The sequence below is a fragment of the Amblyomma americanum genome, chromosome 5, assembly GCF_052857255.1.
Source record: "Amblyomma americanum isolate KBUSLIRL-KWMA chromosome 5, ASM5285725v1, whole genome shotgun sequence".
In the NCBI taxonomy this organism is placed as follows: Eukaryota; Metazoa; Arthropoda; class Arachnida; order Ixodida; family Ixodidae; genus Amblyomma; species Amblyomma americanum.
Window position 1 is genome coordinate 187,949,551 of NC_135501.1, and position 21,641 is coordinate 187,971,191.

Consider the following 21,641-nt stretch of genomic DNA (forward strand, 5'->3'; position numbering starts at 1 on the left):
TGCCTATCCATGTTCATTCTTTTTTTTTTTGCACTGTGGTGAAGTGAAGAAGTGAAGAATGTTCTAATATTTCTTTTCAGCTAGAATTTGTGCTCATTCGGACTTCTAGCAGATTTGATGTAGGGATATGTCTTTGGCTGCCTCTTTTTATGCTCATTTTGGTTTATATTTATGTGCTTTATGAGCTACAGAAGGCAAGCGTAGCAGGGGGCAGCAGAAGGTTAGGTGAGCGGATGAGATTAGGAAGTTTGCAGGCATCGGGTGGGTGCAGCTGGCAAAGGACAGGGTTAATTGGAGAGACATGGGAGAGGCCTTTGCCCTGCAGTGGGCGTAGTCAAGCTTATGACGATGCTTTCATTCTGAAGGGAATGCTTCATTCAGTGTGAGCGTGCTTTGGTGCAACTCTGACATGGAGAGAATTACATTTTTCAAAAGGAAGCAACATATATTAAATTGGTGTGATATGTCCGTCAGTGGGTAAATCAGAAGTGTTTGTGACGCAGCAGCCTAGAGTAGGATACAACTAAAAAAAAAAACAGCAGTTGTTAACGCTAGGCCACGACTCGAGGCATCCTGTATTACTCCGCTGGCCATTCACAACAGGAAACGAAATGAGCTTTATTATGTTTCACTTTATTAAACAAGCCAGACATCAGAATTCTAGAGCTTATATTTTTTTTTTTTCCTGTGATTAGCTTCTTGTTTAGGTAACAGAAAAGTTTTAACAATGAACTACTACTTTGTCATGGAGGGGTTTGTGCACTGGTCCTGAATGTGGGCGGAGCTTCACTGCAGACTCAAGTTGTATCCGACTATAGTAGGGGAAGTTGGCAAAGGATGGCACCACGCGTATTGTCAGGGTTGGAAGTCCTGCAAAGCTCATCTAATTTTGAACATTGATATATATGTATATAGTACATGGTTTTTGATCAGAAATTAGTGAATTACAGGCATGAATAGCTGTAAAAAAGAAAGTGAATGACCATGAATGTAGTGTATAATTATGTAGTAATGATTAATACACACAAAGCCATGTAAACTCTTGCTTAGGGTCAGTAATGAGGAAAATAACGTGTGAGCAGTGGAAATCTGATAAAGCTGTCATATTCATGCCTTATTGGGTAATGCAAAGCAGCAGGTCTATTTTGTTCTGTCCATGTCAGTGGAATAACTTAGAGAAAAAAAAATAAAAGGTTATGCTTGGAGTTCTCAGAGCATGTGGAATACAGAAAGCCTTTGTTTGTGTCCTACTGTACTTTTGCTGCCTACAGGAGAAGCTGGTTTCGCAAGACCCTGTGGTGGGTGTTTATTATAGATTCTTTGGAAGCATGATGTGCCACTCGCTGTAATGTTGGAATCGTCGAAGTTTGTGGCACCCTCGTCTTGCTATACTTCTTCCCTGCCTTTGTGTTCATGCAGTGAACTGGAAGTCGGTTTTCCAGGCGAACACGATGGACAAGTTCCGCGTGCACCCCACGCTTAATCGCAATGTTGGCCTCCTGCGGCTCTTTCCCAGTATCACTGTTGAAGTGGTAGGTTCAGGTCTTTTCATTGTCCATGTTTTTTACTTTATTTTCTTGCACATTTCTCACATTGCTTAGTTTGCCAGGTGTGAACATGAAGGTCATATTATGTAATTATTCTCTTCATGGATGTCACTTCCATTATGCACTGCCTATAACTGGCTGGAGCAGCAAATCTGAAAGCAGAAAAAAGAAAAATTTCCAAGTGTTTACCCTCTGCTGTGTAACATGCTGAACTCGGCGGAAGCTGTCACCATGTTACTGGCTGTCTTTTTCTAATGCAAAACGTGTGCTACCACAATGATTGTAGCAGACAGGTAACGTGGATGATGCCAATCACATGATAATACATGACCATGAATCCGTGACTGTCATGTCCCTAGTTGACGATCTATATGTAGCCTGTCAGTGCCCACCGAGCAGGGCTCTGTATAACAACTTTCGTTGCAAAAAAAAAAAAAAAAACTGTTGGCGTAGCCTTTTATACTATGGGGTTTTTAATTGGGGAGATAAATATGTTCTCCCCACTTTCACCGCGGCTGACATAGTTCAAAACTGCCAGGACCCCACCCCGTGATCCCGTACGCTACCGAGCGCACGCCAACCACGGTGGGCCTTGCTTTGAGGGAACAAAGGAACGACACATTGGCTGACACAAACAGGCATTTATTGCTGCATCAACAATAACGCCAGCTAGCAACAAGATACGCTAATGAATCGAGGTCGTCCGACTCACCAGCAAGGTTACGAGCGAATGTTCGCCCGCGCTAGTGCAAGGGATACCCCGGAGCCGGACGGGATGAGATACGGGGGCGAGTCTCCCCACCACTTCCTCGCCCCGCTGGCGAAGAGAGGAGCCACGAGCGACATGTCCGCTCGCGCCGACGATCCCAGCCGAATAGGGTCACGCTCTCTCCCGCGCGCGAGCTCCAAGCCGTCTCTCGTGCTGCGACGCTGGCACCCTCTCTTGTTAAGGTAACTAACCAGGGAATGTGCCCCTCCTCGAGGCGAATTTTTGTTTTAAATACCTTATAATAATGTTGGTATTCACCTGTGGCCACATGGTATTCGCCTGTTACTGCTAAATAATTTGTTATTGAATTTCTTCTCTCACGGTGTTTTGGGTTTGGTTGCATCGACTAAAAGATGGCTGTGATGTGTAAGGTGTGTTTGAATCATGTGAGGTATGAAAAAACTGCAACTGCGGCATTTGGCTGCTGAGAACAAGGACAGGGGATCAAATTCTGCCTGCGGTGGCTATGTTTTGATGGATGCCAATGGTAGAAGGCGCCTGTTTGTTGTGCGATGTCAATGAACACCAAGTGATCAAAACTGGCCTGGATCACTCCACTACGGCGCCTCTTTCTCTTTTCCTTCTTTCGCTCCCTCCTTCATCCTTTCCCTGACGGCGCTGCGGGAATGTTTACCAAGAATGAGGCAGTTACTGTGTCTTTTCTTTCGCGCATAACCTAGCCAGTGCCTAAGACTGTCATGCCAGCTGTGGTTTTTTTGCGTGTACACTGCATCAAGCTTTGTCTTGGCTTTCAGGTGCGTGCATTCCTTACACCACCAGTTCAGGGAGTTGTCTTGCAGACCTACGGTGCTGGAAATGGCCCGACTGCGCGTGCGGACCTGCTTGATGAAATTCGTCGCGCAACACTGAGGGGCATCCTAATTGTCAATTGCTCCCAGTGCACACAGGGCTCCATAGACGCTGCCTACGCTACGGGGAATGTGAGCAATTTCACTTGTTGATCCCAAAGACCTTGCTGCTTTTTAAAACGCACGGTATTTAGAGCTTTCTTGGCATTTTTACTAGTGCTCTGTGGAGTTTTAATAGGGGAAATAAATACGTTTTCCCCCGCTTAATCCCGGCTGACACAATTCAAAGCTGCCCGGACCCCACCCCGTGATCGCGTACGCTACCGAGCGCACGCCGACCACGGCGGGCCTTGCTCTGAGGGAACAAAGGAACGACACTGGCTGACACAGACAGGAATATACTGCTACAGAAACAATAACGGCAGCTAGCAACAAGATAAGCTAATGAATCGAGGTCGTCCGACTCACCAGCAAGGTTATGAGCGAATGTTCGCCCACGCTGGGCGGGGGGATACTCCGCTGCTGGATGGGACGAGAAGTGGGAAAATGTCCTCACCACGATGCCTCGCCCCGCTGGCAGAGAGCGGAGCGCCGCAGGCGACACGTCCGCTCGCGATGACATTCCAGCCTCAAGAGGATGCGCTCTTCCGCGCACGTAGCAATAACGCCGTCTGTAGTGCTCGTGTCGCCCTCTCTTGTTACTTAAGGTAACTAACCAGGGAGAGTCGCATAGCGCGCCCCTCATTGAGGCGGTGCTGTTGCTGCAGGGTGCATCGCAGGAAAGCAAACGAAGGGGCGGCGGGGCAAGTCCCCATAGCTCTCAAATCCTGCTTTTGAGGCAGCAGCCTCATTCCATCTCTCTCAGATATGTTCATTGCTTGCATGCATGATTTTCATTTTCTAGTGATTAGCAGTGATCATAGCAAAGGGTATAGTGAATCATGGATATTATATTCTGAACTCGAAAATTGCATTTGATGCATGATGGCTTTAGTTGCGCCTTAAAAACCAACTCAGCACAACACAACACATTTATATTCTGAACTCTGGCGTCCTGTGTGGTCATGCTGCTTGTAACATCACAATTTTTTGTTTGCAAATGATGGTGCAGGCTCTCTGCTCAGCCGGTGTTATCCCTGGCTCGGACATGACTCCCGAAGCAGCACTTACCAAGCTGTGCTATGTGCTGAGCAAGACCGAATGGTCATATGCCACCAAGAAAGAGGTGCGTTGGTTTTTCTTGTATGCAAGTTTATTCTAACCGGGGGCTGTCTGGGATGCGATTTTTTCTTAACAAAATGATTGAGTGCTTCAAGTTGCTCAGCCAATATAATATAATTATCACTTTAACTACCTATGCATGGTGAGTTAAATGGCATTCACAACAATTTTCCAGTTTATCAGGTGGTATCAGCTCATCAGCTGTTACTCCTTTGAAGTCTGTTTAAGTCAAACTATTTTTCTGTGCTGTGTTTTAATGGCACTATGATATTCTTTGATTGAATGTGCCGAATGCATTGTCACTCAGAGCAGGTGACGTGTGATGTGGCCTGACAGTTGCTCAAGTCATGCGTAATAACACTGCTACTTAAGTCGTGCTGTTTTCATTAGGCTATGTGCAGGACATGGTGGATACCTTGAAACAATGGTTTGTGATGTTCTGTTAGAATGTAAACAATGTGCACCCATATTTAACTAGTGCATTGTGCAGTGAGAGCTGTCACGTGTGAGATGGTAGCGTTCTGTGTATGCGTGCCTATGAAGCGAAGAGACAGACCAGGTGGTGGCACACGAAAACAGACATTTATATGGAACGCATAGCAAAGAGAACACATGCACACAACACTAAAAAAAAAGGAGCAAAATTGTAATGCAACAGTGAGACAGTCATGATGAACGCTCAGTTCTAACACGTACACAAAACTATATAAAAGGACACAGTCTCAAAAAACTGCCCTCGATGTAGTGCACACGACTAAAACTTCGACGCGGTGCATTACGCGGAGTGGGCTAGACGGTACCTTGCACTGGTGCTGACGGAGTGGTGATGTGTCCAGGCCACGTCACACATTTCAGGTGTGGATGGGTCACTGCCCATGTTCCAAAGATGCAGATATGTCGGTAGCACCAGCTGGCCTTCTCGGCATCCCAGGGGCATTCACACAGAGCCTTCGTAACGTAGACAGGAGAACGCCACAGGAACGGTAGCTGGTGGGGCCCACGCCTGGACGAAGAGGCCTAAGGAACAAGCAACTGGACCAGCGAACAGCTAAACAACATTGTTGAAATCTGGAATGCTCTTCCTTAGTACACATCATCTCTTTTCTTTTATACCCCTTCCTTCAACCTATTCTTCTAACCGATTTTCTTACTTTAATCTCCTGTCCTGATTTCTTATTATTTGTAGCAAATCTTCTCATCTCTGTTCTTAGCCCCAATGAACAAGTCTACTTATCTTCTTTCTCTCCATTGCAGTCTTATGTTCTTTCTTTAATACCAAATTATCCTATTTCCCATCTTCAGCATCTTCATCTTTCTCTTTTTTCATACTCCTGCCACTTTGCCACCTTGACTGGCAACAGAGCAATTAATAGCAGTTGAATTAATGGAGTAATTACTGATTATCACATTCCTGAGTGCAGCCATACAACTACTGAGCAAAGGTATATGCCTTTTTCAAAATCTTTGCGGTGTAGCCATTTTGCTGCACTAAGGTGAATGCTAATCACTAATTATGCTAGTTGAAAACTACTTCACCTTGGAAAATTGTCTTGATACATTGCACCAACACTGTTCTCTGTTTGGGTTTTTGTTTAGTTCAGCCTTGTGTCCTGATAAGCTTAGTTGGTAGACTGCTCCAGGCAGGCGGTGATTCAAGCCCGAGGCCAGTACAGTTTCGTTTTCAACTCTGACTGTTCTAAGAAGTCTGCGTAGCTTTTCTTTATGCCCATATAAATATGCTGAGGTGGGTTCTAATGAGCAATTACTCAATTAATTTAAATTTACATCACCTGGGGGAATTCCCATGAGTACATTCGATGCAGCTGCAGTTTAGCGTGGCATTTCTACAAATTGCCACACTTTGCTCTTTTCTGGTAGCACGTCTAATCTCATTATTATTTTCAAGGCAAACTGCATGACGTTAAATTTAGTGGCTTGAAGTTCACTTGGCTGTGAATGCAGATGCTGCAGGCCAGTCTGAGAGGTGAGCTCTCCGTATCCAAGCCAAACAAGCTGGATGATTTGGATCTGATCACCGCCATTGCAAGGACCATGAACATCTCGTCACCTGAGGTATAAATATCTACTTCGGCTATGCAGGCACACTGGCATGCTTCTTTCTGGCAGCTGTTTCACAGCCGAAATGTAGTAAAGTTGCTCTCATATCTCGACGGATGTTTGCCAACAATCTTCCACATGGCTAAGACTTTTTATCACTGCTAATCAGTCAAGCCCTTGTTATTGGTGTTCTGTTGTAGTATACGTCATGGCTTTATCTTAGTATAAACAACGGATCCTGATGTTTCGAAAACACATTTGAGGGCTCAAGCAAACAAGCCTCTGAGAAGGATGGTTAATGGCTAACACAAAATTTTTAATTTCCTAACTTTCATCCCTCGGGTATGTAATCGTCATTAGGGTCCATCATTTCTTTTTTAAGATAAAGCCACAACGGATACTGTAACAGAACAGCAATAGAAAAGGCTTGTTTAATTAGTGGTGATTAAATAGAATACAAGCTAAAAAAAACAGCAGTTAATGATAATAGTTCATGGCCTGCAGAGCACTCTATATTACTCCTCTAACCAATCAGAGTAATAAATGAAGCCAGCATTTTAGCGTTGCATGCTGTTGAAGAAGTCAGATGCCTCAAAATTTTTGGGCTTGTAATTTCATCTTAGAACTAGCTGTTTATTTACGCAATTAGAAAAGCTTTTAACAATCGACCATTTGCTTATCATGGAGACATACTGTGTGGTGGTAATGGACGTGGGTGGAGCTTCACAGCAGGCTTAAGTTTTATCCGACTGTAGCCATAAAGTTTGCAGTGCTTTAACAAAAGCTTCAGGAAAGCTTCTTGCTAGACGAAGAATTTATAAATGAAAGAGTGAGGTGGGCACGCGGCTTATAATAGGGGAATATCTTTTTCAGTATGACAGTGAAAGCGTACGATAGCAGGTGCCTACTGTGATGAACCCATGAATTTTGTAGATTTTTGATAGTAGCATTTTTCATCAGCACATTGGGCAATCTAAGAATGTACATAGAATGTAAAGATCTAAGGGTTTTTGTGTTTTATGCACAGTGCAGAAAAACCCTCGAGATGCTTGTGTAGTAGTGATTGCGGCTGACTATGGTGGACAGTAGAGGTAGTTGATCTGGGTTCATATTGGAAAAATCAGTAGGAACAAACACAGCTTATAGCAGCAGAACAGACTCACTATTGGATGTCACTTTTTTTTTTTCCACAAAATTATTTATAATATCTTAAAGGGGTAGAGACACCAAATTTCAAAGCCTAACAAAGGATATCAATAAAAGCTTGTTAATTCGACCCCCGTTAATTTGGTAACCCGGATAATTCGAACTGCCAACTCGATCCTGGCATAAGTTTATTGCGTAGGACGCTCGCTAATTTGAACACTACGTGTCTTGCACCGGTTAATTTGAACGGGCTCCCAAGCACGACAAGAGCTACATCAGACCATCCTGTGTGCGCTTTCAGGAAATTCAGAACATGCCTTTCAGTTGTTGATCTCAGTAAATAATCGGCATGTCTCGCTGATTTCGTTATTTATTTTCTCTCACATATGCAGCCATTTCAATATGTTGTTTTTATAATTTATAGGAGTTCATGTGCATTAATATGAATATTCTTCAAGTTGTTTTGAGTGGATGGAAATGTTTTGTGTGAAAATGGAAGATTATTTCAGTTGAAATTTGCTTCGTATATTTGTTATATGGTTGAAGTTATTGTATCCATATACTCCTGTCTGTATTATTAATAGTGCGTAATTACAAGCTGTTACTATGTAATGCATGTTTGTATTCTGAGCTTACATGATACCGAATCCGTGAGGAGGGCAGAGACTTCTTTCACGCTTTTTACATAGCCTTTAGTCCCTGCCTGCTGTCACATGTGCGAGGAATCAATAAATTAATTTCAATTTCAATGCTGCACTGTCATGCCTATTTTGGCCTGATCATGTTGTGTCTCTTGCTCTGCAGCTTCACTCATATTGCAGTCATTGTGAGCTTATACAGTCATCTGTGTCTTATGCTGACAGGAACTTCAGTCCCTGCAGACGGTGCTGTATCCCAGCATCCTTTGTTCAGTCACGGCACAGGGAGACGTTGATCGCCTAGAAGTGATGCGCCAGTTCGTGAGTACCCCATTTGTTAGAAATTGGTCATAGTTTGAATTGAGGTGAAAGATGGGCTGCTGTTTGAAAAAGCGGCTGTGAAAAAGAAAGCCTAGCAAACCAGCTAAACTGGCATCGCTGTCTCTCAGGAAGCAATTAAGAGAAACACCATCTGGCTTAACAGTTAAACAAAAGTAGCCCTGTCCATTCTGATGATGGATACAGCTTAGGTCTGCTGGGTTGGCTCACTTTTCCTGGCACCAAGATTGTCAGCACCTAACACCCCTTCCTTCTAGATGCAGTAGGATGGGAAATCTCAGGTCAAAATTTGGATGCAAACATTTCAGGGGTAAATTTGAAGGAATAAAGTTTGGAAGAGGAAAGGGGCCAGTTCATGTATGCAAGTGCAGCCTTCATCGACAGTGTTCAGGCCACGTATTTCTTTTGAGCCATATAACTTTGGTCACCTGGAGCACCCTTGAAGATCAGATTGTCTTGAAGAGTGAGGACAAAGGTACTCCTCATTTTCCTGAAGTCTAAAGCTCCAGCAGCAATGTCAGTGCCCCACTGCATGGCTGAAAAACCGAACAGTATGGCCTGGAGATTTTTGACCAGAAGTGTACATGAAGTGGCAAGGATTACGTTGAGGCAACTTCATCATTTTATGAGGCTGTGGTATATGGGAGGTTGTGAGTTCACATACATCACGTTTCACTCTTGTCAGCTATAACTTGTGGGGTGAAGGCGGAAATTTTATTGTTGTATTTATTTTATTGTGTAAATACTGCGGACTATTAGGATCCGCACAAAATAAGCATGTCGTAGTCGAAGTACTAAGCAAGAATACAGGGCGAGGTAGCAAGAAAATATGGAGCAAAAGGGGGAAAGATTAAAATAAAATTATTAGCTCCTTCTATACATATACTGTTTGAAGAAGCTTTATGTACATTCATTTCATTTATTTTACCCTCGGGGCTTTTGCATTGCAGAGGGGGTGTAATTCAATAATTGATGATATAAAAACTGTGCAGGAGATGTCGAGCTGCCTCATCTGGGCCAAATTAGTACTCCTGTAATTAAATGAACTGATATCAGAAAGTTAGGTGGGCGGACGAGATGAAGTTTGTGGGGATATGGTGGCCGCAGCTGGCAAAGGACAGTGTTAATCGGAGAGACATGGGAGAGGCCTTTGCCCTGCAGTGGGCGTAATCAGGCTGATGATGATGATATCAGAATAGAAGTTAATTTTAAGGTATCTTATAGTTTTAATGCTATAATTAGTACCCCGACAAAGTCGTCTTTTTTTTAAATTTTATTTTTGGTCACAAAGGACTGTTCCGTGAAATGAAGGTGCTGGTTTTTCCTTCAGTGTCCCAGCACCAACTAGCCCAACTTTCTTGTTTAATCGACAGTGTTTACTTCTACCAAAAAGTGAATTATGAAAATAGTGAAGCAGTTCAAACAGTAAAACTAAACAACATTATTGAGTGTTCCGATATGTGTCCAGACCCATTTGCAAAAGATGGGATTATTTTATTACATAGTAGCCATTCAGATATAGTGGAGGGTTGAGTGTGACTGATTGCTGCAGAAACACAGCCTCATAAAGTGATCCCATGCAATATCATAAGCTTATTGTACCAGTGAAATGCTGCATTGTGGACATGTTGTCCTCCTTTGCTTTGGTGTCTCACAGCTGTACAGGTTAACTTTCAGGAGGATAAGGAAAACTGTTTATGCAAACATCAAATTTCTTGATGAAGTCAGCCACTTTATTTGCCTTAATCTCTTTCAGCTGTTTCAGATGGTATGTACACAAAGCAAGCTTGCAGCTTTCTTAGAGAATGTGCTACTTCTGTCAAACATTTTTTTTTTTCAGATAAATAGATAAATGCAATAGTATTCATCAATGGGATATTTATTATGTTAACTAGCAAATGCAGTAAATGATATTTCTCAAAACAGTGAGGTTGGCAGCACTTGGTTGTGCATATTGATACGTACTGATTTTGTCGTATAATTTTTTTCTCGGTTTCTTTGTCGTGAAAAGAAGAAGTTACTGCATCGTCCCTTGAATATCTATTTCCTTCTGAACCATGTTACTTCACAAGCATAGTGATGCTTTTTACCCAGATGTGTACATCCCTCTAGAAAATTAATTGTATTTCATGCTTCAAAGCAAATTATAATGCCCGTGCTACACGCGCACAAGGAAGTGGCAGTAAATGGTTAAGGCCTTAAGTTTGTTAATGCCATTATTTCCGGAGTTGGTGCTACACATCCGCTTTTAATGTTGTTACACGAAAGTCATGATGACAACAGCGCTTGCAAGGCAGTAAAAAAATTGGCGCTGGTTTAGCTCTGGTTAAACCTGGAGTGACGTGATAGCTACAGCTGGCCGAGTGGAACTTGCTCAGTTGAATTGCAAAGTCAGTCTTTCGCCGCTCCGTTTCGCTGGGCTTCATCTTCGTCCCATTTGACATGGCGCATGTGCACAGCTGTGGCAGCTCGGTTTCGCCAGCGCGTCCGCACCACGTGGCTGGTCACGTGATCAGCCATGGCGTCGCGCCGCCGGCAGCTGCTCCGTACCACGTGACAGCGTGGCGGCGCTGCCACACTGAAGGCCAGAAATGCTACCATAATGTAGCTATCGCTACAAAACTTCATCTGAATAAAAACAGTGCTAATGAGCACTGTATCTCGGAAATGTTGTTCAAATGTAATATAAAAATTAATTTGCAGAAAATGCCTCTGTTCTTGCTTGACAAGTTGAGAAAGTAGCCATAAACTCGTGTGTCAGCACACATGCCGAGAGTATCTGTCAGAAGTGCCGGTAAAAATGGCGTCATTCGCATCAAAAATGCTGTAGAGATGCCTCATCTGACTGAATTGTTATGAATTAACCATTTACTACTGGTTAGAAAGTTGTTACTAACAAAGTTGCGTGCTTTTCTGTGTGTGGAATGGGGATGAGAGTATGCATTGCCCGAGCAAATGAGTTGTGGCAAACGCAGTAGGTCACGAATGGCAGTAAGGCTAATGTCATTAAATTTATGCGTATGGCATCACTTGAATGCCTTTAAGCATTTCATGGCATTTCATGGCAAGTAAGCATTTCATGGCATTAAAGTTGCCCTTCTGGCACTGGTGTTACCCGGCTTCCTTAGTCCTGCATAGGTTGTTTAGTTTTAAAAATTCTTTAAATATAGAAATGGCAAGAGGCAGTTGAAAGGGCTAATGCAAATGTGCGCACGTGTATGCCAGCTGGCCGTTCTCTGTTACAGGGTGCCTACCTGTCGTCGTGTGACTACGACTTCCGCACACCACTGCACGTGGCCTCGTGTGAGGGAAATGTCCCAATGGTTCGCTACCTGCTGCAGCATGGCGCCAGTGTGCACATGCGCGACCGTGACCACAACACGCCGCTCATGAGCGCAGTCCTCTCCGACCAGCATGCCGTCGTCCAGATGCTGGTGCAGGCTGGGGCACACCTCAGCCTACCAGCCACCCAACTAGCCGACGAGCTATGCACGTCAGTGGCCTTCAGACTCCAGAGCCCTTGACAAAAATTAAATTTTTTTTTAAATTTATTTTTCAGATCTTCAAAATGTGGATACATTAGTTAAAATGATCAATACTGAATGTAGTAGAGAAAAATTTTAATGTCATTTTAAAGGTAGCTCTAAGGTGCAGCATTTCATAAAACAGATATTAATGTGATGAAATGCAGTATGCATAATGAAGTCTGAACTTCATACTGCATACCAGCATCCAGTATTCTGTGTCCAGTGTCTCCCTTCTCTTCCCTATTAGTGGAGGGAACGGATGTTTTACAGATGGCAGATGAGAGGCAAATTCTCTTAAACACCACCTAGTATATGTGGAGGCTTCACGCAGATGCCGCCACCGGTCAATTTTCGCTTTCATGACCCTCCTAATGCTATCGCATTTATAATTATGACTATTCATCATGTGGGGGAGCAGCTGATGTTTTGTACCATGATGGATAGATGACTTCATGTTCTTTGTTATGGAAAAACAAGACTTCAAAAATTCTGCACCAGTTTCTTCACAGGGAAATTACTCCCCTTATTTGTCATAAGTGAGCAAGTCTTGTTCATCGTCAGGGATGTACCCTCGGGCCCCCCCTAAAATCGCACTCAACCCCCCACCCCCCTCTGGTCTTCGCCCTATGCAACTGCCTCGAGCCCTTCCTGAAAAAAAATTATATTGTTTTTGCAATGGACTAGTTTTGCTAACACAGGAGAATAGAAGGCACTCTGTGCTGGTTTTTCTGGGCAAATTCGGCAGCCCTTACATTACAAAATTCCTAGGATGCTGCAAGATGAGCTGCGACTTGACATATGCAATGTTTCCATGTCACTATATTGCCACTTTATAAAAGCCTTATTTCATTCCTTACTGCTTATTGAGGATCACTCACTTTAGGCCTCATGTTACTAACACATGGATGAGGCCTGTGAGACTTCAACCTTCTCGCACTTAGGATTTTTACATGTAATCATCATTATTTCTCAGCTTATGAGTGAAAGTCTAGGTTTCCCTGCAAGCGGTTAGAGTCTTCACTTGTTGCATTGTACACTGTATCATTAAAGGGACTAGGAAATAGGTTTGAAGATTGCTAGTAAATGAGTTTGATGCGTACAACGAATGCTTCTGATCATTCACAGTAGTTATGAGTCCTTGGAACAGTGTGAACAATTTATTATTCATTTTTAAAAACAGTGTTCTTAAAAATTTGCGGGCCGATTGGTGTGCGTATGGTGAAGGTTTTTGGAATTTATTTTGCTAAGAGTTACACGTCACTAGTATGGTGATGCCATGGTGAGCGACAGGCCACCAGATGCTGCCATTCGCTTCAGCCACAGCATCCATGACGTCACGGGTACTTTTCCGGTAGCTGCGAAAGTCATCTACTCACGCTGCTGTGTGAACCCCTCAGGCATGTACGAGCAACGTCCTCGACTTCGCACACATGGCTCCAATTTGCCGCTGCCACATCTTTCCGTCAATAGTTCCGGAGCAATCTGCCATGTCTTTTGTGTTGGCTCTGGGTCCATTATTACCAACAATGAGATGAGAAAAAGGAGATGAGCAATGACCGAAGTATGTGCGTGCGTGAGGACCAGGAAAGCAAGGACCCATGCAATGGAAAACAGGTGTGATAACCAGAGGTCGGTAAACCAAGCGTCAACTGATGACATTTTCATGGATGGCTCTGGCGGGGCATAGGCCTCAGGCAGTTTTGTTTATGTTTGATGTCTCTGCAAGTATGAGTTGAGGGGTGAGAGGAGGAGCGTCATTTTTAATCGCCTATGTCTTCAGTTTTAATGAAGCTAGCTCAAATATTCTTGCAGTGGAGTGAACATGTGATGGAATATCTATTGCTTGCTCACACGCTTTACTTCATCTCTGAAAATATCATTTCCTAGTCCCTTTAAGAACTCTCTACAGTAGTTTTTTCAGTAACAGTGCAGTTCAAGTGACCAGCTTCTGCTATTTTCACGCATGTGTTACCATTCCTAGGTTTTTCCACTTTTCATAAATGCCAAAAAAACTGCTACTGTGCGCAACGAAAGTGTGAAGGACTTGCTAATAGCTTGATGCAGTTCCATGTTGGCCCTTCTACACAGCCAGCACACGCTTTGAGACACTGAGTGTTAAAATTTTATTCATCAGACATAATTCAATAGCTTCGGCAGTGCTAGAGCCTGCCAAGCATAGACCTGTGATGTCCTTCAATGAACCTGCACTCATCTTCAGACAAGTGGGGCATTTAGAAACAAAAATATCGGCCACCCAAACTCATTTCTTCTGGTCGTGTCTAAATGTGATAAATAAATATGGTATTTTACACCCATGACAGAGTGTGTTATGCAGCATTAATGCATTCTTGTACTGGAATCTGTTGGCTACCTGAGGCCTTTTCCCTCAGTGTCTGCTTTCATGTAAACTTTCAAGTTTTATGTACATTGAACAGACCTCCAAGAGCAGACCCACCACTAAATTATCTTGTAATAGAGGTGCATTCCAGAGGCATTTGTTATTTTAGCAGCCTTGTGTGAATATAGGCGGTAAAAAAATGTCAAAATGTGCTCTAAGTTCATTGTTGCCATTTCAGTGCGGCCAGGAATGGAAATGTGAAGCGGCTGGAGTCCTACAGACTTGCTGGAGCCAGCTTTTACGAGAGTGACGTGACTGGAAGGACATGCTTGCATGCAGTGAGTCTGGATTTAAAGAAAGTAAAAAAAAAATTGTGTTGCCATTTTTTTTTTCTTCTTCATTCTGTTTGTCAATTCTGATCTGAACAACTTTTCCAAAGGCCACGAGAGCAGCGCGAGTTGGTAGCTGGTAAAAATTCCTTCTTGCAGGCACCAGAGCATGAATACGAGCAAAAATTTAGAATTGATTGGGACATGCACTCTGCCATCAGTTTTTTTTTACTGTCAGTCCTAGTTCATGTTCACACTGTGCCATCTGCAAGAAGCAACCATTTGTTATTTAAAAAATTGTGTTGCCATTTTTTTTTTCTTCTTCATTCTGTTTGTCAATTCTGATCTGAACAACTTTTCCAAAGGCCACGAGAGCAGCGCGAGTTGGTAGCTGGTAAAAATTCCTTCTTGCAGGCACCAGAGCATGAATACGAGCAAAAATTTAGAATTGATTGGGACATGCACTCTGCCATCAGTTTTTTTTTACTGTCAGTCCTAGTTCATGTTCACACTGTGCCATCTGCAAGAAGCAACCATTTGTTATTTATCTCTCACATGATAGAAGTTGGGATTGCCACTTGTGAGCTTGTAGTGAGTGCGCGATGAAAAACTGCTGACAGTGCTGTTGGAGTCTGCAACTAGAGGAATGGCAGGGGTGCAGTGAAAAAAAAAAAAAATCTCTATTAACAAGGGTGACTAGAAAACTGCTCAGCCTTGTCGGCGCAGAGCAGGTTCCTGATTTCTGTTTATCCTTTACCTTTTGACACAGAGACATCTTAGCCTCGCTTACTCTTTCCAACCCCTTAAAGACAGTTTCTGGATACAGCCGTGCTTGTGTCTTCATTGCTGTTCTGACAAAATGATGGGTTTAGAGCAGTAGACATGTTGGCTCCTCTCGTATTCACTGTATTCACCACTACACTCCTTCTTGCAGCAGAGTGGAAGCTACTGAGCACCAACGAGATGGCCTGCTAGTGTGTGTGCTGCTCTAACACACCCATGAGCCAACTCTTGTGTTTTTTAGCTTCTGCTGCACAGCAAGAAATAGTGATACGGAGTATATAGCACTTATAAAGGCTGGCCTTCTTGGCCTCATAGGACTCGAGTTTGAAGGAGTTTCAAAGATTTTAGAAGTTTGAAAGAAGTTTGATCGGAACTGTCAGCTGCCCAACACAGACTATTCATGAGGAAGAGCCTGTTCTTAATGCTAACATTGATCTTCCGTAAGCGCCGATTGCACTTCAGATAGTCTGCGGATATCTCAAAATAATCATAGACGCTCTGCGTTACTCTCTTTTTCGCATCAAGTAAGTCTAGAGTGAGAATGATCTATAATTTATTACTAAAAGCCCAATATTAGCTGACCATTACCTAGTGTTGTGCATTGTTTAGGGTTGTCTAATTTGCAACAGAAGCATGCAATTCCTGCAAATAATTTGAGCTGGACATGTTTGCCATGCATGAGAGAATGCATACATTGTGCAAACCATACGTGGAAATTGAAATGTAGTAGTGATGGATACCAACAAGTTCACGTGAAATGTCACTGGGGGCCTTGTTAATGATGGAGCACAGTGTCTGTAAGATGAACTGCTCAGCTTCTGAATACATCTTAAATGTCTGCACCTGACAACAGAGCGAGTTGAGCAGGCAGAACATGGCTACAGTTGGCCAAGAATTCGTTGCTGTCCGTGCTTTGATGCTTTTGGTAATTGCACTGTATCTTTTCTTTAGGCTTGCGAAGCTGGCCAGGAGGCCGTGGTCAAGTTTCTGCTGGAAAGCAAGATCCGCCCCGAAACAAAAGACATCTACAATCACACCCCTGAAGAAGTAGCCAGGGTCCTCAACCACGAGAAGCTAGTCCAACTTTTTGAAAGCACCATACAGACGCCCAACGGGACCCACTAGGCACACCTCTCTACTCGTAGGGTTGCACTCTACCAGTGCAGCAGCCACGACCCAGTACAATCCCAGCGCAGAATGCTAGCGTTTCTTTTCATGTATAGCGTAATTGTATACAGGGTTTTAACCAGCTTCTAAAGCTTACATCAAGACAGTAGGTCAGCCAGCCTATCTTTCACGTATCATTGTCGCCCTTCCTGTAACCAGTGCGAACAGATGTTTGCGTGTTATTTCTTCGAAGAAAAGACTGGTGCACCTTTCTATGCTACTGCACAATGATATAGCTATCATGGTGCTGCCAAGGCTTCCAGAACCAAAGTGGGTTTATTGCTACATACACCAGCACGCTGTTAATATTTAAAAATTTTTATGAGTGCACATAAAGTGTTTGTACTGTGAGAGTCGATGGCGCTGTAATGTTGGAGAGCAGCCTGTGAAGGTGATCACTGTTGCCTGTGGACGATTCTACAGTCAACAGATGTAGCCATCTTGTACGTGCTGGGCCATTACTAAGAATTTTTTTCTTGTTGCTGCGTTTGGCTATGCATTAGGCTCTGCAGCATTTTGGCTATGCATTCATGCAGATTTGAGTAGTCTGTACAATGCTTGCAGTGCTTGCAGATTGGCTGTAGCACTGTGTAGGGGGATACTAGTCAGCGACATATAGCCCCCCTTTTAACAGCAAAGTTGTTAAAGTGGTGACAGCATTTACCGAAACTAAAATTGTCTTTAGGTGCTGCAGTGGAATGCATTCTTGTCCTGCCTTGATGCCTAGTTAACGCTTTGTCGGGGCAGCATGCCAATAGTCTGCTACTGCAGAGACTGGTCCGGAGGCAGTGACTATGTGATAAAGAACAGTGCTTAAGCTTCTTAGGTTGCAAGTTCAGATGACAGACTTATCTTTTAGCTCTGCAGTATGCTAATGAATAAAACATTATTCGAGAGTTCAGTATTTGTCCCACAAGGGCACACTTCCTCTGCAATCCTCTTTGGACTATGACAAATCCCCGCTAAAAACCGTAGCGTTGGCCTAGTCATTTGAGCATCCGCCTCGCATGCGGGAGGTGCGCGGTTAAATCCCCAGCGCCGCCGGGTACTCACCGGTGATAGTGGGTACAAGCTTTCCTCTGCCTGGTGCTCAGCTTCTTTAGGGAGAAATGCTTGGGAAATTGGTCTTTGACCACACCTTGAGGAGAAGAAACAACCTTGTGCCATGGCGCAAGGCACCATAAAAATTCATCACCATCATCAAATCCCCACTTAAAAATGTCAGCAGCTTCATGTCTTTTTGCGAGTAAGGCACCAAGCACTGGCATTAAAAAGGCCTTGCAACACTGAAATACAGGGATTTTTTTTCTCCCAGGCAACAGTTTTAGTTCTCTCTGAATGACGAGCGTGAAGCTTGTCCAGATAATTTCATCTGGGAGTTAATATGCACAAGAGTTTCGTATTGTAATGCTTGCAAAGACAGTAATTCCAGTGCTAGACAAGCATTACATGAAACACTCTTTAAACCATAGCCGTAGCTATGGTTTACATGAACAGAGCAAGTTCTGCTGCACACTGCAGGCTTGGACAAGGTGAGAACAGACAGCTCCCGCTGGCGTCACAGAGATCGAGACCAGAAGCACGGCAAAAGGCTGTACGTTTTTCTATTCCGCTTATTGCCACCAGCTCAGACCAGCACCGTGAAACTACACCCAAAGCTCCAACGTGGCACACGTGATATCGCATGCAACCCATCTCAACTGAAATTATGGCATGTGTTTTTGCGTTATGCTCGATAATAAAGTATGCACAAAAGAAAAATTGGAAGCCATAATCTCCTTCGTATAAATTTCAGTATTCAAACGAAAACCTCTAGTCCTGTTTGCCGATTCCCGTTTGTGCTTGGAAGTGGTAACTTATTGGGGGAATTCATGGTAGGCAGTTTAAGCTGTGTGCCTCTGCATGGACTTTCAGCTGGTTCCATGGGCTCAAGCCACACCCAAAATTTTTCTTGAGGGGGCTGGCCTTTTGGAAATTCAGTGATGGGGTGTGGAAATGTTGGTATTGCACAGTGGTTTTTACAAACAGTAATATTCGAATTGTTTGCTTGTTGTGGAAATGTTTGTGTCGCCGAGCATTTTCTCTTGCTTCGACTAAGGACGTTAACGTCTACCAAGAGTTTACGCATTTTGAGTTTCCTTTGTTCATTAATTTATTTAGTGTCTTCAGAACCGTGCGGCCATTCTTTTTTAGCATATTCGCTCAGCTGCAGAAAAATAAAACCATGTTTATGTAGCCTCTCCACCTACGTGTATCATGCCAAGGAGCATGTGCTGGGGTTAGGTCAAGATGGAAGAGTGGGTACCAATTGGGTCCCAGCTCCCCCACCCCTGGAAGAAGACTCTGCACCTGTGGCTGGTACAGATGCACAAAGCTACGCATCAGTTTTCACACACAGAGGCTGCTATGTTGTGTTAATATGCCACCATTGCCTTTATCTGTTTCATTTTCTGTGTTATTTATTGTATAGAAAGCATTCAATAAAAATGCCTGAACTCCAACGATCGTCGTTGCATGTGGGATGGTAAGCAGTGACTGCATCGTGGGACACCTGCAGCAAGACATGGGTTCAGATACAATAAACTAAAATGCAGCATTGATTGGTTGAAACCTTTAATGAGCCCTTCATTGAACCAAATTCTCTCTCACTTCTGCATGAAGCTTGAAAGTGACGTAAGTATCATTCTTGCCGAGAAAAGCTGCTTAAAAAAGATACTGATATTTCACCGTCATTCAGGTGTCTGCCGAGATGCGAGACAGATACTGCACCGTTCACTTTCCCCAGCAACCAATTTTCATTTTCATATGGGGTGCAATCACAGAGTGGAAGAAAATTGGCCGTTATATGCACCAGATTTTGCATAGAGTGGAAGGATAATGCAGCAAGAAAAATAAATGCAGTAAAATTTTTTTAAGAATTTAGAGTTCTGGGCAAATAGTATTGGCATGTGAAACTGGGTGCTGCCGCAACTGTGAACAGGTTGGCAAGGGGTGTGGCCAAAAAAGTTCTGGGGATATGCTGATCACAATCTGAAACTGTTCGAATATAATTTAATAGCACTTGATGAGAGGATTAAGCAATATCAAGCAGCTGTCACTGTTTTATTACATAATCGCGGTAGCCACGCATTTGTGGCTAACACTGAAATGTACAACTAAGTTCGCGAGTAAGGCTCGCGAGACGCAGTAGCGGAAGTAGGGAGGCATGCGGCAGATTCGTCATAAGTCGGCATAGCAGGCGGTTTGCAGCGCCAACTACGCTAGAATGTAATGCCACAGCGGATGTATATATACATCAACGCCTACATAAGAGGTCGCTGCAGGCATTTTATAATGAGCAAAGCACAAGTTTGGGCTAGTTGGTCAATATTCACGATGAAAAACATCGCAAACTAGACGGAGCACACAAGAGAAGATGCCATACACAAGCTGACTCGCATCTGTTAATTGTTACAAAAAGATCCCACTGTGCAAGAAATCAAGTGTAACAAAGCAGTTGTGACTCAGAAAGGCACTTTGGCCTCGTGTCTGTGTTTCTCGACCCGTCACAACGTATGCTTTCAGCGCAGTAACAAAATGCGAGTCAGCGCGTTCGGTGTGTTCCTTCTGTTGTGCGTTCCGTATAGTTTGCGCTGTTTTCCGACACAATTTTATGAGTTGCCGATGATTCACAAGCTGCATTCAAGGTAATGTTTACCGCAAATAAACGCCTCTCCGATTAGTTCAGCCCGTTGAAGGACGACCTCAAGCAAGATATGTCGGCACAGAGGAAAACACCCAGCCCACGAAGAATCAGCCAAAGCACGCTAGTGGGCTGACAAAATTGATTTTAGTGAGTTCTTGAATCTCGAATAAAACTTCAAAACGCGTGGATCGACAGAGAGCTACAGCTTCGCAGAGTTGACTCGCATCCAGCAGTGGGTGACGCGTCAGTCAAGCGGCTCGCCACAGCTCGTTTGGGGCCAAAAAATTCATATGGCTCATACAGAATCTGACTGTCGAACCGAGGGCAGCGAAAACAGCGCAAAAATAGGCCAAAAATTATCAGATTATTCTGCTGTGACTCCGTTCAGCTGAACCAGGCATTTCATGGAAGTAGGGTGGGGTGCTATGTAAAGGCCGAGGTGAAATAAAATATGATTGCAGCGTAATCTGCAAGCACGCCTGACGGATGATGTTTTACGCAAACCGCCAAAATAACAACCTTGGATGCAGGATCAGTCGAACGACATCGATTCCCAAACAAGGTCACGAATGGAGAGTGCATCGGCACGAAAACAAGCGTCGAAATAATCGCAGAAACATGTTCTCGGATACAGTGATAGCACCAGACGGAACGAAGTCTTTTTTAAAGTGTAACTGCGCCAATTTTATGACTGAAGACACTAACCATCAAACGTTTGCAAAACGCACATCAACATTCGGCCAGCGCTGACAGTGGAAGCAATCTCGCGTAAAAAAAAAAAAAAGCCAATTCTTGCATGGCGAAACTCTATGCACACGAATAGTGCAGGAATAATGCTGCGTAAAATTTCAGGCAACTCTCTATTGTTCTAAGCAGCGCCAACGTCTGGAACTGCCTAGAACATTCTAGCAACTGCGACGCCATCAAACACGAAGGCCAAACAAATTCCAGCCTAAAATACGTAGCCGCCTCCTGGTTTCCACGATTTTTACGCACAAAACAGTACCTCAGAACCCTGCACAGTGGTAGAAAGCCGAGTCAAAAGCGTTTTTTTAGGACTGCAACTTAATGTCCTCAGGCCTATCTAGGCCACGCAGCATAATAAAAATATAAACAAACGAACGGGATGCCGCTCTGTAGCGTTTGCTTCAACGTCAGCCAGCGCTGACGTCACAAAAAGGAATTTTCCCGACGGGCCGCAGAGCGCCCCAGACAGAAATCTTCCGCGAGACCTCCTGGAGCGCAGTTTTGTTAATTCGCAATAAAATGAGAAAATATTCAATTA

General features: G+C 43.7%; 1 protein-coding gene across 1 annotated transcript in view; it reads left to right on the forward strand.

Annotated features, from left to right (window-relative positions):
• Positions 1-17,364, forward strand: part of LOC144133243 (L-asparaginase-like) — a 31,594-nt gene extending 14,230 nt beyond the window's left edge. Inside the window, exons 7-14 of the mRNA XM_077666157.1 lie at positions 1,420-1,532; positions 3,072-3,257; positions 4,237-4,350; positions 6,309-6,419; positions 8,414-8,509; positions 11,773-12,020; positions 14,631-14,730; positions 16,456-17,364. Of these exons, the coding sequence (XP_077522283.1) occupies positions 1,420-1,532; positions 3,072-3,257; positions 4,237-4,350; positions 6,309-6,419; positions 8,414-8,509; positions 11,773-12,020; positions 14,631-14,730; positions 16,456-16,629 (1,142 nt within the window). The 3' untranslated portion in view covers positions 16,630-17,364. The remainder of the gene's footprint in view (positions 1-1,419; positions 1,533-3,071; positions 3,258-4,236; positions 4,351-6,308; positions 6,420-8,413; positions 8,510-11,772; positions 12,021-14,630; positions 14,731-16,455) is intronic.
• Positions 17,365-21,641: the final 4,277 nt, after the last annotated feature.